Source organism: Nerophis ophidion, linkage group LG21 (genome assembly GCF_033978795.1).
Source record: "Nerophis ophidion isolate RoL-2023_Sa linkage group LG21, RoL_Noph_v1.0, whole genome shotgun sequence".
Lineage (NCBI taxonomy): Eukaryota > Metazoa > Chordata > Actinopteri > Syngnathiformes > Syngnathidae > Nerophis > Nerophis ophidion.
The window spans coordinates 34530302-34547566 of NC_084631.1; the positions used below are offsets into that span (position 1 = coordinate 34530302).

The following is a 17265-nucleotide window of genomic DNA, read 5'->3' on the forward strand; positions in this document are numbered from 1 at the left end:
GCTGACCCCCCTCTAAGAAGATCGGATGTAATGGACGTTGAGTGGGTCTTACATAATATTGTAAAAAATCCCACGTCAGGGCAAGGAAAAACTCAACCCAATGGGATGTCAATGTGAACGACCATGAGAAACCTTGGAGAGGACCGCAGATGTGGCTGACCCCCCTCTAAGAAGACCGGATGCAATGGACATCGAGTGGGTCTAACATAATATTGTAAAAGATCCCACGTCGGGGCAAGGAAAAACTCAACCACTAGAAAAGAGTGAGGTGCATCAGCCAGACCAGGTGACTTACCACTTTATTTGGTGTAGAATAAATATAAATACATATTATTTTGTACCACTTTCCAAGTCACGGAATCATTTTGTTGTGGTCCTAAGCCCCTTAAAGCCCCCCAGGAGTCCCACGCTTCTGTTCCAAGCCACTGACTCCAGTGACTGGGTGAAAGGGGACCGTGATCCCTCCTGGGAGCTGAGCTGAGACCGGAATATTCCACCTTGTGGGCAGAGAGGAGGTCCAGGGACAGTTTTTTGGTTGTTGTTGTTGTTCATATCCGCTCGCTTGTTTGAAGTTATCTCATGACCAGCAGAGTACCCGCCCTAGGGTATTGTTTCTGACATCTTGAAGGAGTCCGTTAATTGGTTTTCTTTGGCGCCTGTGAGGCGGCGGGTTGACAGTGCGACTCTTGTTCCTTGGTTCTGCTTGATCACGGCTCTCATTGGGCATGGGGTCTTGTCTAAAGCCTGCGCCCGCACGGGGGCCCCCGGGTGATCTGCAGGCTCTAGACCTACAAACCCTCCTTCCAGGATTTCACGGGCTATTTTTGTGATTTTTGCGCTAGCTTTTTAAAAAAAAAATTGGGGGAAAAAGATACGATGCGTGGTTGTTTTTTTTCCCCGAATGACATGGAATCAACTTGTAATTTATTAAATATAATCTCCCTTGTGGATCAGTCGAGTTCGTCTAAGTCTTAAGTCTTTTCTACAACTCTTATTTTTTTGTCATGGACTTGTTTCTTCAGCATTGTCCACACGTTTAAGTCAGGACTTCGGGAAGGCCTTTCTAAAACCTTCATTCTAGTCGGATTTATCCATTCCTTTACCACTTTTGACATGTGTTTGGAGTTCATTGTCCTGTTGGAACACCCAACTGAGCCCTAGACCCAAACTCCGGGCTGATGATGAAGAATTTGGAGGTTATCCTCCTTTTTTATAGTCCCATTTACTCTCTGTAAAGCAGCAGTTCCATTGGCAAGCAAAACAGGCCCAGAGCATAATACTACCACCACCATGCTTGACGGTAGGTCTGATGTTCCTGGGATTAAAGCCCTCACCTTTTCTCCTTCATACATATTGCTGGGTATTGTGGCCAAACAGCTCCATTTTTGTTTCATCTTAGCATAGAACTTTCCTCCAGAAGGTCTTATCTTTGTCAATGTGATGTCAGATGAAACAAAAATGTTGCAGTTTGGCCAAAATACCCAAAGAGAAAAGGTGAGGCCTTTAATCCCACCAATTTTGTCAAGAGGAGTGGTCAAAAATTCAAGCAGAAGCTTGTGGATGACAGTGAAACTTGCCAAATATTAACATTACTGTATGTATACTTTTGACCCTCACATTTTCCATCCATCCATCCATTTTCTACCGCTTATTCCCTTTTGGGGTCGCGGGGGGCGCTGGCGCCTATCTCAGCTACAATCGGGCGGAAGGCAGGGTACACCCTGGACAAGAGCCATAATAAATTCATAAAAGAACAAAACTTAATGGTTTTTTTTTGTAAGCAACAAGAATGTGCTTCAATCACAACATCACAAAAAAATAAGAGTTGTAGAGATTATTGGAAACTCAAGACAACCATGACATTTTTTTGACATGGACTTGTTTCTTCAGCATTGTCCACATCTCAGCTCAAATGTTTTTCATCTGACCACAGAACTTTCCTCCAGAAGGTCTTATCTTTGTCCATGTGATGTCAGATGAAAGAAAAATTGAGCTCAGCAATATGTTTGGAGGAGAAAAGGTGAGGCCTTTAATCCCAGGAACACCACACCTACCGTCAAGCATGGTGGTGGTAGTATTATTCTCTGGGCCTTTTTTGCTTGGCAATGGAACTGCTGCTTTACAGAGAGTAAATGGGAAAACTAAAAAGGAGGAGTAGCTCCAAATTCTTCAGGACAAGCTAAAAGCGTCAGGGTCATCATTGAGTCTTGGGCGCAGTTGGGTGTTCCAACAGGACAATGACCCCCAACACACCTGAAAAGTGGTACAATTAAGGTTTTAGAATGGCCTACAATTAAGGTTTTAGAATGGCCTACGAAAAGTCCTGATTTAAACATGTGGACAATGCTGAAGAAACAAGTCCATGTCAGAAAACCAACACATTCAGCTAAACTGGTCGCATTTTTCACTAGACAAATAATCAATTCATAAAACAAACCTAAACTTCATGAATGTTTTTGTGAGCAACAAGTATGTGCTCCACTCTCTCTATCACAAAAAAATAAAAGTTGTAGAAATGATTGGAAACTCAAGACAGCCATGACATTGAACTTTTGACCACGACTGTAGGTTACCCATTTTTTATGTGTTCTTTCTAAAATAATGATGTTTTACTTGTTTTTATACAGCACCGACTTAAAAGTAGACACTTGTTAAATTATCGGGGGTTTTTTTGGACTCTGAACCCTTACGCTTTGCACCCTGCGGCTTATAAAACGGCGCGGCTAATTTAGGGATTTTTTTTTTTGGCTGACGGCCATAATGCACTGAAAGGTGTGCTATTGTTTGTGCTATGCAGGCATGGTGAATATCTACAGTATTTCCTCCTCTTTTGTGCTTTCAACCGGAGGTAAAAGTGCCGTTCCGTGTTATATTCGTCCGTAGCGTTTCTACCCATACGGATCCAAGCAACGTTTGGAAGTTTTACAATAAAACTGAAACAATTCTTACTTACTGAACCGTCCTGTGTGTGATGTCCGTAGAGGTTGTTTTCATTCATTTTTCTAAGTGCTACCATAATGTATTGACGCTAGCGTTGTTAGCATGAACTAATAACGAGTGTCTGTGTTAGTATTATTTACTTAACGGTATTCTTTTTGTATTGTTTCAATTTTGTCAATTCACCAAATCGTTACCGTGGAGTTTAGCTGATTGGAGAGCTCGGTTCTGCAGTTCGTAGGTCCATGGCCATGACTTCTGTTTTGTTTGATCAGCCGTTTTACTGCCGAGTTACAGTCAACGTTTAGAAACTATTAATGTATGTAAATAAACATCTACAAAATTTGTCGGTGTGAATATTAATTTGGCTTTCAGTCCGGTGCGACTAGTACATGTAAAGTCACCAAGTGCGCCTTATACACCAGTGCTCTCTATAGTCCGGATAATTCGGTATTGTACGGTTTTCATTAGTTATGACCAATAATAGCAATAATTATGATTACAGAAAGAAACCCTTCCTTATTGTTCGCTGTCTGCTCCGTCTTCCACAAGTTGCAGACATTATCGGTGTATGTTTTACACTTGATGTTTGTATACTACATTACCCAGAAGGCTTAGTGTTGCAGACAGGAACAGGGTCTAGGTCTTAGCTACGCGGGTGGATATCAATTGTTATACGTTATATTCCCTGCTCCGTCCCCACAAGAAGTAAGCCTAAATTGAGATTTTAAGATTATTGCCGCTCAGAGACAAAAACAACACTGATTGGCCAAGATTTGTGGGGAAGTTGCGAGGCTCTAGATCAGGGGCGCTCACACTTTTTCTGCAGGTGAGCTACTTTTCAATTGACCAAGTCGAGGAGCTCTACCTCATTCCTATTCATAATTTATATTTATTTATTTATGAAAGAGACATTTTTGTTAACAAGTTAATGGATTTTAATGATAATACAAGCATGTTTAACACACATAGATTCCTTTCTTTCATGAAGACAGGAATATAAGTTGGTGTATTACCTGACTCTGATGACTTGCATTGATTGGAATTAGACAGTGGTGCTGATAACGTCCGCATTTTCAAATGGAGGAAAAAAAAAGTCCTCCTTTCTGTCCAATACCACATGAAAGTGGTTGGATTTGGCATCTCATTTGTCCAACTTGCATACTCGTTTTTAAACACTTTGTTATGAGAGTAGCATATGTGTGTGGCCCTTTAATGTCTGGCAGCAGGCGAGTGACGTCAGTGAGTGTGCGGGTGGGTAAGCAAGTGAGAAAGCGGTCGCTGAGGGCGGGGGAGAAATACATTGGCATCAAACTCCGTAGCTTGCTAGCTCTCTGAGACTCTTATTTTGTTAGCACAGGCAGGATGAAACAGGTCTTTTATGGTGAAGACAGGAACTGTGCAGTCAGTCTTTAGAGTTTGGACAGTAGGTACGGAGTCTCTAGAAATAAAATGTGTTTCTCTGCGTCCGCCCTGTTAGTGATTTTTTTCTTAAATATGAGCTCGCAGCAGCCAGCGTCATCTCACAAGATCCTCGGGTGCCGAGAATGTCAAACAACTGACGAAAGTGAAGTCTTGGTATGATTGATGATTGCTCATTTTTATGTCTATTTTTTAATGCCTGGCTTGAGATCGACTGACACACCCTCCGAGATCGACCAGTCGATCGCGATCGACGTAATGCCCACCCCTGCTCTAGATAATTCACGGGGGATTTGTTGAATTTGTTGAAATTCCTGGAGTGACTAAACCAACATTCACACCTATGGACAATTGAAAGTCCCCAATTTACCAAAGGTGTTTCTGGAATGTGGGAGGAAGCCAGAGTACCCGGAGAGAACCCACGTACGCACGCAAACCTCGCAGAGATGCACAAACCGACATCTGGACCCTAGATTTTCCGACTGAGTGGCCAACATGCCAACACTTGGGACACTATGCACCCCAAAATGCTGATTCTTGTTTTCTTGTTGGCCTTTGTCTTAACAGGGTTTGCCCGGGCTCTTTTTGGACGTCCCTGGCCGAGGATCCAACCCTGCAAAAACCAGACTTATGTACCGTTTGACCTGCCGGGGATATTTTTAACTCCAGTGCACAAGATCAACAATCCTTGGTCAGATGTAGTGCTTCTGCTTTGAAGGCCCCTTGTGGTTGTTTTTGTTGTGTATATAGTGGTTCCTCGATGTCCTGATAGCCTCCATGCAGTGCCTACAGCTGGGAAGCACGTCACTCCCAGCCTCTGTGGGCGCCCCGTTGACCGTAGGGTCCAGATCCCCAAAGCTCTCACAGCGGTTGGTTGAGTCATCTGTCGCCTCGCTCGGCACTGGTAGAGTACCGTTTGACACCACCGAGGATATTTGTTACTCCAGTGTACAAGATTAACAATCCTTGGTCAGACGTAGTGTTTCTGCTTTGAAAGCCCCTTGTGGTTGTTCTTGTTGGGTCTATAGTGGTTTCTCGTTGGCCGTGATGTCCTGATAGCCTCCATGCAGTGCCTATAGCTGGGAAGCACGTCACTCCCGGCCTCTGTGGGCGCCCAGTTGACCGTAGGGTCCAGATCCCCAAAGCTCTCACAGTGGTTGATAGTGTAGCCTGTCGCCTCGCTCGGCACTGGCAGACTCCCACTGTAAGACTCCAGAGGCACTTCTCCGAGCTCCAGCGTCTCCGGTCCGGCGGCCGCCCGATCCAGGCGTGGCGGATACGCTTCTCTTTGGTACCGCTTCTCCAGATGTTGAGAAATGGCGAGCTGAAGCAGGTGGAGGAGCTCGACGAGGTTGAGGAGCAAAGAGATGGCGGCAATGGCCTGAGTGTAGATGGTGAAGATGGTCTTCTCCGTAGGGCGGGAGACGAAGCAGTCCACCGTGTGAGGGCAGGGGAAGCCTACGCACTCGAACTTTGCGTCGATGAGGAAGCCATCATAGAGGATCCACAGGCCCACCATGAAGCCGACCTCGAGGAGAACCTTCAAGAGGATACTGAACGTGTAGGCGCACAGAAGCTTTCCTTTCAGTTTCGGAGCTTCTGCTGAACTCTTCACGGCCGCGCTCCCTTTTTTGGCATGCTCCTGTTCGTGCTTATCCTCAGGAGCATCCTCCGCCCGCCTCTCCTTCCCCGACCTTACAGCCACGTATCCAAAGTAAAAGATGGTGGGCGTGGAGACGAAGATGACCTGCAGTACGAAGTAGCGGAAGTGCGAGATGGGGAAAGCTTTGTCGTAGCAGACGGCGGTGCAGCCCGGTTGCCGCGTGTTGCAGACGAAGTCGGCTTGCTCGTCGTCCCAGGCGGACTCGGCCGCTGCGCCGAGCACCAGCATGCGAAACAGGAATAGGACGGTAAGCCAGATGCGACCGATGCCTGTCGAGTACTCCTGGCCCTCCTCCAGCAGGTGCTCCAGGAAGGACCAGTCAGCTCTGGACATCCTCTGCTCCTTTAAAGACCAGGAAGGAAGAGGGTCATTAAAGTACCGGTCAATGTTTACGGATTTTTTTAAAAGGTATGCAAGTATTATCCTGAACTCCTGTTTCCATGTGTTGCGTTGCACATAATAAGAGCAGGAGCTTGCTAACGTTGTGTTTTGTTTTCCACGGCAAACTCTGCAGTCAAGTTCTGCAACACCGCAGCAACAGAACCAATGTTGTCATATCCAACTGGGAAGTCTAGTAGACTAAAAACCGAAGACGCAGATCACATCTCTTTGGGAAGGTTTTGTGTGAAGAAACTCGTGTAAAAGGTCAATGAATCATATCAGATTTTACTTAAACTTATTCCGGGCAACTTCCTGCTCCGCCCTTATTAGGAATATAATGGCTTCAAAGTCATATTATAGAACTTATAATAGGAGTAGTGGAGACCATATTGTAGGAGTTGTCTAGAGCAGGGGTCGGGAACCTTTTTGGCTGTGAGAGCCATGAAAGCCAAATATTTCAAAATGTATTTCCGTGAGAGCCATATCATATTGTTTAACACTGAATACAACTAAATGCGTGCATTTTTAAGTAAGACCTACATTTTTAGAGTATAATAAGTCTCTTATTATTTTAATAACATCGTTATTCTGAAGCTAACCAATAATAAATAAAAGTCATGTCTGTTGATCATGTTTTCGTTTGGCCATGTGTTGTTTGTCCTTTGGACTCTTCAAGTTCCTGTTTTTTCCACTCCCTTGTCTGGTTTCCTTGGTTACTCATTTTGTCCACCTGTCTCTGGTGGACAAAATGCCCGCTCACCTGCTTCCCGAGCACTAATCAGAGGCAGCATTTAAGCTCGTCTTTGCCAGTCAGTCGCCCTGGCGTCAATGTGATCTTTTCTTGCTCTGTGCTGACTTGTTTCATGCCTTGCCATAGTTTCGTGCTTCATGCCATGGCAAGTAAGTTTTGTTTGATTTATATTCATAGTCTGTTTATGCGTTAGCTTTGTTCCTTAGCCCAAGTTGTGCCTCCGCTGTGAGCGATTTTTGTTTGTATCTTTTTTTTAGTTTAAATCAAATCATGTTTTTACCTAAATGCCATGTCCCGAGTAGTCCGTCTGCCTTCCTGGGGGAACGACCCTGCAGCAAGCTGCGACCCCCTCATCGTGACATAAAATACTTCTTACCATTAATGCGACTTCTTGAACAGGTGCGGTAGGAAACGGATGGATGGATCTAAATGCATGAGAATGTTTTATATTTTGCACGTTATTTTTAGCACTGTGATTACCAGCAAAATTATTCATAATTATCATGTTAAGCAATGTCAGCTAAGATTTATCCGAGAGCCAGATGCAGTCATCAAAAGAGCCATATCTGGCTCTAGAGCCATAGGTTCCCTACCCCTGGTCTAGAGTCTAGATGAAGATATCTGACTTTTCCAGACCATATTACAGTTTTCTAGACCACATTATAAGAGTTTTGTAGACCATATTATAGGAGTTTTATAGATGACAATATGAGAGTTTTCCAGACCATATTACAGTTTTCTACATCATAATATGAGTTTGCTAGTCTATGTATGAGTTTGAGACCATAGCGTAGGAGTTTTCTAGGCCATTGTATAGGAGTTTTCCAGTCCATATTGCCGTTTTCTAGGCCAAATTGCTGTTTTCTAAACCATAATACAGTTTACTAGACAATTTTATAGGAGTTTTCCAGACCATATTACAGTTTTCTAAATCATATTACAGTCTTCTATACCATATGAAATTTGTGTAGACCATATAATAGGAGTTTTCTAGACAATATTGTAAGAGTTTTCTACACCATTATAGTAGTTTTCCAGACCATTTACAGGGGTTTTACTAGACCAATATAGGAGTTTTCTAGACCATTTAAAAGTTTCCTAGGCTATAATATAGCAGTTTTCTAGACCATATAATACATTTCTAGACCATAATACAGGAGTTTTCTAGAACATATGATAGGAGTTTTGTAGAACATGATAAAAGTTTTCTAATCCATATAATAGGAATTTTCTAGACCATATAACTGTTTTCTAGTCTATATTACAGTTTTCTAAACCATATTACAGATTTTTTAGACCATATCGTAGGAGTTTTCAAGACCATTTTATAGGAGTTTTCCAGACCATATTACAGTTTTCTAAACCATATTAGTTTGTTGTACCATATTACAGTTTCCTATACCATACTACAGTTTTCTAAACCATATCATAAGAGTTTTCTACACTGTAATGAGTTTTCTAGAACATTTATTTTTGAGTTTTCTACTCCACATAATAGGCGTTTTCTAGACCATAATTAGGAGTTTTCTAGACCATATAATACGAGTTTTCTAGACCATTATAGGAGTTTTCTAGACCATTTAATAGTTTTCTAGACCATAATATAGGAGGTTTTTAGTCCATGTATTGAGTTTTCTAGACCATTAAATATGAGTTTTCTAGACCATAATAAAGTAGTTTTCTCGACCGTATAATACGAGTTTTATTGTAGACAGTTTTGTATGACCACTTTATAGAAGTTTTGTAGGCCATAAAATAGCTTTCTATAATTTTTTAGACAGTTTTATAGGAATTTTCTAGTCCATATAATAATTTTCTAGACCATAACCGTTTTGTAGACAGTATTGTATGAGTTGTATAGACAATTTGTAGGAGTTTAGTAGACAGTATTGTATGAGTTTTGTAGACCATCTTATAGGAGCTTTGTAGACCATATAAGAGTTTTGTAAACCATATTAAAAGAGTTTTGTAGACAATATTGTAGAGGTTTTGTAGACAGTATTGTATGACTTTTCTAGACCATCTTATAGGAGTTGTGTAGACCATGTATGAGTTTTGTAGACAATATTGTAGGAGTTTTGTAGACCATCTTATAGTTGTGTAGACTAAATGAGTTTTGTAGACCATATAGGAGTTTTACAGACAATATTGTATAAGTTTTCGAGACCATGTTAGCGAAGTTTTGTTGGCCATAAAATAGCTTTCGAGACAATATTGTAGGATTTCTTTTTAGAGCATTTTATAAGAGTCATCTAGTCCATTTACTAATTTTCTGGACTGTAGGAATTTTGTAGACAGTATTGTATGAGTTTTGTACAGCATCTTATAGACGTTTTGTAGACCACAGTATAAGAGTTTTGTAGACCATGTAAGAGTTTTGTGGACAGTATTGTATGAGTTTTGTAGACTATCTTATAGGAGTTTTCTAGACCACGTTATGGAAGTTTTGCTCAGCAGAACTTTCTAGACAGTATTTTGGGAGTTTTTTAGAGCATGTTATTGTTTTGTAGACAGTATTGTAGGAGTTTTGTAGACCATATTATAAGACTTGTTTAGACAATATTGTTTTGTAGACAGTATTGTATGAGTTTTGCAGACCATGTAAGAGTTTTTTAGACATTATTATAAGAGTTTTGTAGACAATATTGTAGTTTTGTAGACAGTATTGTAAGAGTTTTGTAAACCATCTTATAGGAGTTTTCTAGACCAAGTCATAGAAGTTTTGCAGATCATAACAGAGCTTTCGAGACACTATTTTAGGAGTTTTTTTTTGACCATGCTATAGTTTTGTAGACAGTATTGTAGGAGTTTTGTAGACCATATTATAAGACTTGTTTAGACAATATTGTTTTGTAGACAGTATTGTATGAGTTTTGTAGACCATGTAAGAGTTTTTTAGACATTATTATAAGAGTTTTGTAGACAATATTGTAGTTTTGTAGACAGTATTGTACGAATTTTGTAAACCATCTTATAGGAGTTTTCTAGGCCAAGTCATAGAAGTTTTGCAGATCATAACAGAGCTTTCGAGACACTATTTTAGGAGTTTTTTTTAGACCATGCTATAGTTTTGTAGACAGTATTGTAGGAGTTTTGTAGACCATCCTGTAGTTTTGTAGACCATATTATAAGAATTGTGTCGACAATATTGCATGCGTTTTCTAGACCATGTTATCGAAGTTTTGTTGGCCATAAAATAGTTTTTGAGACAATGTTGTATGACTTTTTTAGAGCATTTTATAGGGGTTTCTAGTCCATATACTAATTTTCCAGACTGTAAGTTTTGAGTTTTGTAGACAGTGTGGTAGGATTTTTGTACACCATCTTATATGATTTTTCTAGACCATATAAGAGTTTTGTAGACAGTATTGTAAGAGTTTTGTAGACAGTATTGTAAGAGTTTTGTAGACCATGTAAGAGTTTTGTAGACAGTATTGTAAGAGTTTTGTAGACAGTACTGTATGAGTTTTGTAAACCATCTTATAGGACTTTTGTAGACCATGTAAGAGTTTTGTAGACCATATAAGAGTTCTGTAGACAATATTCAAGGAGTTTCGTAGACAGTGTTGAATGAGTTTTGTAAACCATCTTATATGACTTTTGTAGACCATGTAAAAGTTTTGTAGACCGTATTACAACAGTTTTGTAGACAATATTCTAGGAGTTTTGTAGACCATCTTATTGGAGTTTTCTAGACCACGTCATAGAAGTTTTGCAGATCATAACAGAGCTTTCGAGACACTATTTTAGGAGTTTTTTTTTAGACCATGTTATAGTTTTGTAGACAGTATTGTAGGAGTTTTGTAGACCATCCTGTAGTTTTGTAGACCATATTATAAGAATTGTGTCGACAAAATTGCATGCGTTTTATAGACCATGTTATCAAAGTTTTGTTGGCCATAAAATAGCTTTTGAGACAATATTGTATGACTTTTTTTTAGAGCATTTTATAGGGGGTTTTCTAGTCCATAAACTAATTTTCTAGACTGTAAGAGTTTTGTAGACAGTGTGGTAGGATTTTTGTACACCATCTTATAGGATTTTTCTAAACCATATAGAGTTTTGTAGACCGTTTTGTAAGAGTTTTGTAGACAGTATTTTAAGAGTTTTGTAGACAGTATTGTAAGAGTTTTGTAGACCATGTAAGAGTTTTGTAGACAATATTGTAAGAGTTTTGTAGACCATGTAAGAGTTTTGTAGACAGTATTATAAGAGTTTTGTAGACAGTACTGTATGAGTTTTGTAAACCATCTTATAGGACTTTTGTAGACCATGTAAGAGTTTTGTAGACCATATAAGAGTTTTGTAGACAATATTCAAGGAGTTTTGTAGACAGTGTTGAATGAGTTTTGTAAACCATCTTATATGACTTTTGTAGACCATGTAAAAGTTTTGTAGACCGTATTACAAGAGTTTTTTGGACAATATTATAGGAGTTTTGTAGACCATCTTATAGGAGTTTTCTAGACCATATAAGAGTTTTGTAGACAGTACTGTAAGAGTTTTGTAGACTGTATTGTAAGAGTTTTGTAGACCATGTAAGAGTTTTGTAGACCATATAAGAGTTTTGTAGACAATATTCAAGGAGTTTTGTAGACAGTGTTGAATGAGTTTTGTAAACCATCTTGTATGACTTTTGTAGACCATGTAAGAGTTTTGTAGACCGTATTACAACAGTTTTGTAGACAATATTCTAGGAGTTTTGTAGACCATCTTATTGGAGTTTTCTAGACCACGTTATAGACGTTTTTTAGACCAGGTTACAGAAGTATTCTAGACCATACTGTAGAAGTCCCAGCTGGTGTGAATTGCAGCACAATCATCTGCAAGTCTTTCCAGGAAGAAAACTTAATTGGCTTGTCAAAATGCTTCTTGGCCAAGTGTGAACAAAAACAAAAACAACTTAACGGGCCTTAATTGAATTTTCCAACTCTCTCCAGGTCCAATTCCTGCGAGACGGGATTGATTCAAGTCCTTCACGCCCACAAATAATCCTTTCCAACAAACTTGTCCTCCTCCACCTCGCGTAAATGTCTTTTTACTTCTTTTATAGGCACCTTTTTATGGAGGTTCATGTTCAGATGAGAAGTTTTCTCTCCATCATTAACGCGTAGAACTTCACCCGCCGCGCTTTTTACGACGCCTCACCGGGCGTCGGTTTCAGCACCGAGGTTTTAACACCAACACTTTAAGCAGACTTGCATCGTTATTGAACAATCTTGGTCTTACAGCAGAGCTTCAAGGGATGTTGACTAGCCAGTGAAGGGATGAGGACCTATGACCTGATGAATAATAACGTCACAGGAGATTTCCACCAAGTAAACATCCGCTGGGACACTGCTTGACATCTTTCCACGACTTCGTGTTTTTTCTCTTAGTTCAGACCTTCTGAGAAAAGACCGCGTCAACAAATAAAGTCAGATTGGAATTATGGGTAATGCTATTTACATCTGGATGGGGACTTCCTGTGAACATTTACTTAACCCCGCACAGTGACATCAACTTAGGAGTTACTGTAAAGTGCAGAATTAACATCAATAAAACACAAACGTGTGCTAGAATGTCGTAGCATGTGGTAAATACGTGAAATGTAAACATTTCTCAAAATAACCTCACAAATGTGCAGCCTAGAAAGTGAAATATATTAAAGACAGTCTAAAAATAATGATTAGAATAGTAGTATTGTGGTCTAGAAAGAAAAATAATGATACATTTATTAAGAAACTCTACAAAGAATAACAAACTTATTAGGACGGTCAAGAAAGGAGAATTATTAACATATTAAAATGGTCGAGAAAGAAGAATAAATCAAATATTAAAATATTCAATAAAAAAGAATAATTAACATAGTAAGATGGTCTGGAAAAAAGAATAATTCACATATTAAGATTGTCTACAAAGAAAAATATTAACATGTTAAGATGGTCTAGAAAGAAAAATAATTAACATAGTCAGATGGTCTAAAAAGAAGAATAATCAACATGTTAAGATGGTCTAGAAAGAAGAAGAATTAACATATTAAGATGGTCTAGAAAGAAGAAGAATTAACATATTAAGATGGTCTAAAAAAATTATTTTTAACATGTTAAGATGGTCTAGAAAGAAAAATAATTAACATATTAAGATGGCCTGGAAAGAAGAATAATTAACATAGTAAGTTGGTCTAAAAAAGAAGAATAATTAAAATGTTAAGATGGTCTAGAAACAAGGATAATTCACATATTAAGATGGTCTAAAAGAAGAATAATTAACATAGTAAGATGGTCTAGAAAGAAGAAGAATTAAAATATTAAGATGGTCTAAAAAGAAGAATAATTAACATATAAAACGGTCTAGAAACAAGGATTAATTCACACATTAGATGGTCTAGAAAGAAGAATAAATAACATAGTAAGATGGTCTAGAAAGAAGAATAAATAACATAGTAAGATGGTCTAGAAAGAAGAAGAATAAACATAGTAAGGTGGTCTAAAAGAAGAATAATTAACATGTTAAGATGGTCTAGAAAGACAAATAATTCATTTTAAGATGGTCTAGACGGGAGAATTTTAACATGTTAAGATGGTCTAAAGAGAAGAATAACTAACATATTAAGATGGTCTGGAAAGAAGAATAATTAACATAGTAAGTTGGTCTAAAAAAGAATAATAATTCACATATTAAGATGGTCTAAAAGAAGAATAATTAACATATTAAGATGGTCTGGAAAGAAGAATAATTAACATAGTAAGATGGTCTAGAAAGAAGAAGAATTAACATTTTAAGCTGGTCTAGAAAGAAAAATAATTCATTTTAAGATGGTCTACAGAGAAGAATTTTAACATGTTAAGATGGTCTAGAAAGTAGAATAATTAACATATTAAGATGGTCTAGAAAAAACAATAATTCACATAATACGATGGTGTATAAAGAAGAAGAATTGACATATTAAGATGGTCTAGAAATAAGATTAATGAAAATATTAAAATGGTCTAAAAGAAGAATAATAACCATATTAAGACAGTCTAGAAAGAAGAATATTTACATGTTAAAATGATCTGGGAAGAAGAATAAGTAACATATAAGACGGTCTAGAAACAAGGATAGTTCACGTATTAAGATGGTCTAAAAGAAGAATAATTCATATAATAAGATGGTGTATAAAGAACAGCAATTGACACATTAAGATGGTCTAAAAGAAGAATAATTCATATAATAAGATGGTGTATAAAGAACAGCAATTGACACATTAAGATGGTCTAGAAAGAAGAATAACTAACATATTAAGATGGTCTGGAAAGAAGAAGAATAAACATAGTAAGATGGTCCAAAAAGAAGAAGAATTAACATAGTAAGGTGGTCTAAAAGAAGAATAATTAACATGTTAAGATGGTCTAAAAAGAAAAATAATTCATTTTAAGATGGTCTAGACGGAAGAATTTTAACATGTTAAGATGGTCTAAAGAGAAGAATAACTAACATATTAAGTTGGTCTAAAAAAGAAGAATAACTAACATATTAAGATGGTCTAAAGAAAAGAATAACTAACATATTAAGATGGTCTAAAGAAAAGAATAACTAACATATTAAGTTGGTCTAAAAAAGAAGAATAATTCACATATTAAAATGGTCTAAAAGAAGAATAATTAACATATTAAGATGGTCCAGAAAGAAGAATAGTTAACATATTAAGATTGTCTAAAAAAATAATGTTTAACATGTTAAGATGGTCTAGACGGAATAATTTTAACATGTTAAGATGGTCTAAAGAGAAGAATAACTAACGTATTAAGATGGTCTGAAAAGAAGAATAACTAACATATTAAGTTGGTCTAAAAAAGAAGAATAATTCACATATTAAGATGGTCTAAAAGAAGAATAATTAACATATTAAGATGGTCTGGAAAGAAGAATAATTCACATATTAAGATGGTCCAGAAAGAAGAATAATTAACATAGTAAGATGGTCTGGAAAGAAGAATAATTAACATATTAAGATGGTCTAAAAAGAAGAATAACTAACATATTAAGATGGTCTAAAAAGAAGAATAACTAACATATTAAGTTGGTCTAAAAAAGAAGAATAATTCACATATTAAGATGGTCTAAAAGAAGAATAATTAACATAGTAAGATGGTCTAGAAAGAAGAATAATTAACATATTAAGCTGGTCTAGAAAGAAAAATTATTCATTTTAAGATGGTCTACAGAGAATAATTTTAACATGTTAAGATGGTCTAGAAAGAAGAATAATTAACATATTAAGATGGTCTAGAGAGAAGAATAATTAACATATTAAGGTCTAGACAGAAGGAGAATTAACATATTAAGATGGTCTAAAAGAATAATAATTAACATGTTAAGATGGTCTAAAAAGAAGAATAATTAACATATTAAGATGGTTTAAAAGAAGAATAACTGCCATATTAAGACAGTCTAGAAAGAACAATAATTAACATATTAAGATGGTCTAGAAAGAAGAATTAACATATTAAGATGGTCTAGAAAGAAGAATAATTAACATGTTAAGATGGTCTAAAAAGAAGAATTAACATATTAAGATGTTCTAGAAAGAAGAAGAATTAACATATTGAGGTCTAGACAGAAGGAGAATTAACATATTAGGATGGTTTAAAAGAAGAATAACTACCATATCAAGACAGTCTAGAAAGAACAATAATTAGCATATTAAGATGGACTAGAAAGAAGAATAATTAACATAATGACAAGATAGTTGAAAAATAATAACAATTTACATATTAAGATGGTGTAGAAAGAGGAATAATTCACATAAGATGGCGTATAAAGCAGAAGAATTGACATATTAAGATGGTGTAGAAAGAAGAATAATACCATGTTAAGATGATCTAGAAAGAAGAATAATTCACGTAAGATGGTGTAGAAAGAATAATAATTGACATATTAGGAGGGTGGAGAAAGAAACATAACAAGAATAAAGATGCGGACAAATAAGAAGATTGGGCAGCACAGAGAGCAACAGTCTGTAAGCAAGCAGAAATTACTCTGAGCTTCTCAACAGTGACAAAATATAATTCTATATATTTATATTTATGATGACTGAAGGAGTATCAAATCGATACAGTTTCATGAGATCTGCTGCTGGAAAAACGTCATTTAGTATTGTTTACAGTACTATGTTTTATTTTATATACAGTATATATGACAGTACTGTGTATTACTTTATATACAGTATGCATGACAGTCCTGAGTACTACTTTATTTACAGTATGTATGACAGTACTGTGTACTACTTTATATACAGTATGTAAGACAGTAGTATGTATTACTTTATATACAGTATGCATGACAGTCCTGAGTACTACTTTATATACAATAAGTATTACTATGTATTATGTAGTAATACACAGTACTGTATCCATAGTTGTTCCTACACCCCTGGCAGTATGTGTTCCAGCACCAAGTACTGCTTTGTATACAGTAAATATTAGAGTACTAAGTACTGCTTTGTATGCAGTAAGTATTAGAGTACAGAGTATTTAAGTACACAGACATGTTTCCTTACCTTTCTCTGGCGTAGAAGTTGTGTCTCTCCTTCTTTGCTCCTCCGGTGCTGCTCTCAATCTTACTTTCCTTCTTTAAAAAGATTTCATGTCATCAGAAAAAAAAAAAAAAAAAAAGGAAAGTTCCCATGCGAGCAAAGTGAAGTTTGGTCCTCCCTCAGGAAGTGAGTGCAGGAAGTGGAAGGATGAAGTCATGAAGTCACCAGTGTCAATGCACTCAGCAAACAGCCTAATATCACCCTCCAATCATCTTCATAAAACAGCATTATTGAAATCATTTTGGGCAATAATGATGAATTGGTATTTTTTTTCCAATATAATGTAAAACACATTTATTATTTATGCTAAATTCATTAATTAGTTCATCTTCCATATAAAGACAATATGTATTTGCCCTCATTTGAAGAAAACAATTCCGTTTAGTCGCCAGCAGTCATAGTGTCTTTTTCAATCACGCCACATGAGGGCGCCAATGACCTTTTTTTTTTTACTGTGTGATGATGTTTGTAATACAACTAGCTTTCTTTTCACCTGTTCAAAGTTCTCCTCCAAATAGATAGATGGATAGATGGATAGATGGATAGATAGAT

At 37.1% G+C, this 17265-nt stretch overlaps 1 protein-coding gene across 1 annotated transcript; it reads right to left on the reverse strand.

Moving 5' to 3' along the window:
• Nucleotides 1-264: 264 nt before the first annotated feature.
• On the reverse strand, nt 265-16766 carry gja4 (gap junction protein alpha 4). Its single transcript, XM_061882504.1, has 2 exons — nt 16678-16766; nt 265-6364 (listed from the first exon to the last, which is right to left on the reverse strand). The coding sequence occupies exon 2, from the start codon at nt 6353-6355 to the stop codon at nt 5330-5332; it is 1026 nt and encodes a 341-aa protein (XP_061738488.1). The 5' UTR covers nt 6356-6364; nt 16678-16766; the 3' UTR covers nt 265-5329.
• Nucleotides 16767-17265: the final 499 nt, after the last annotated feature.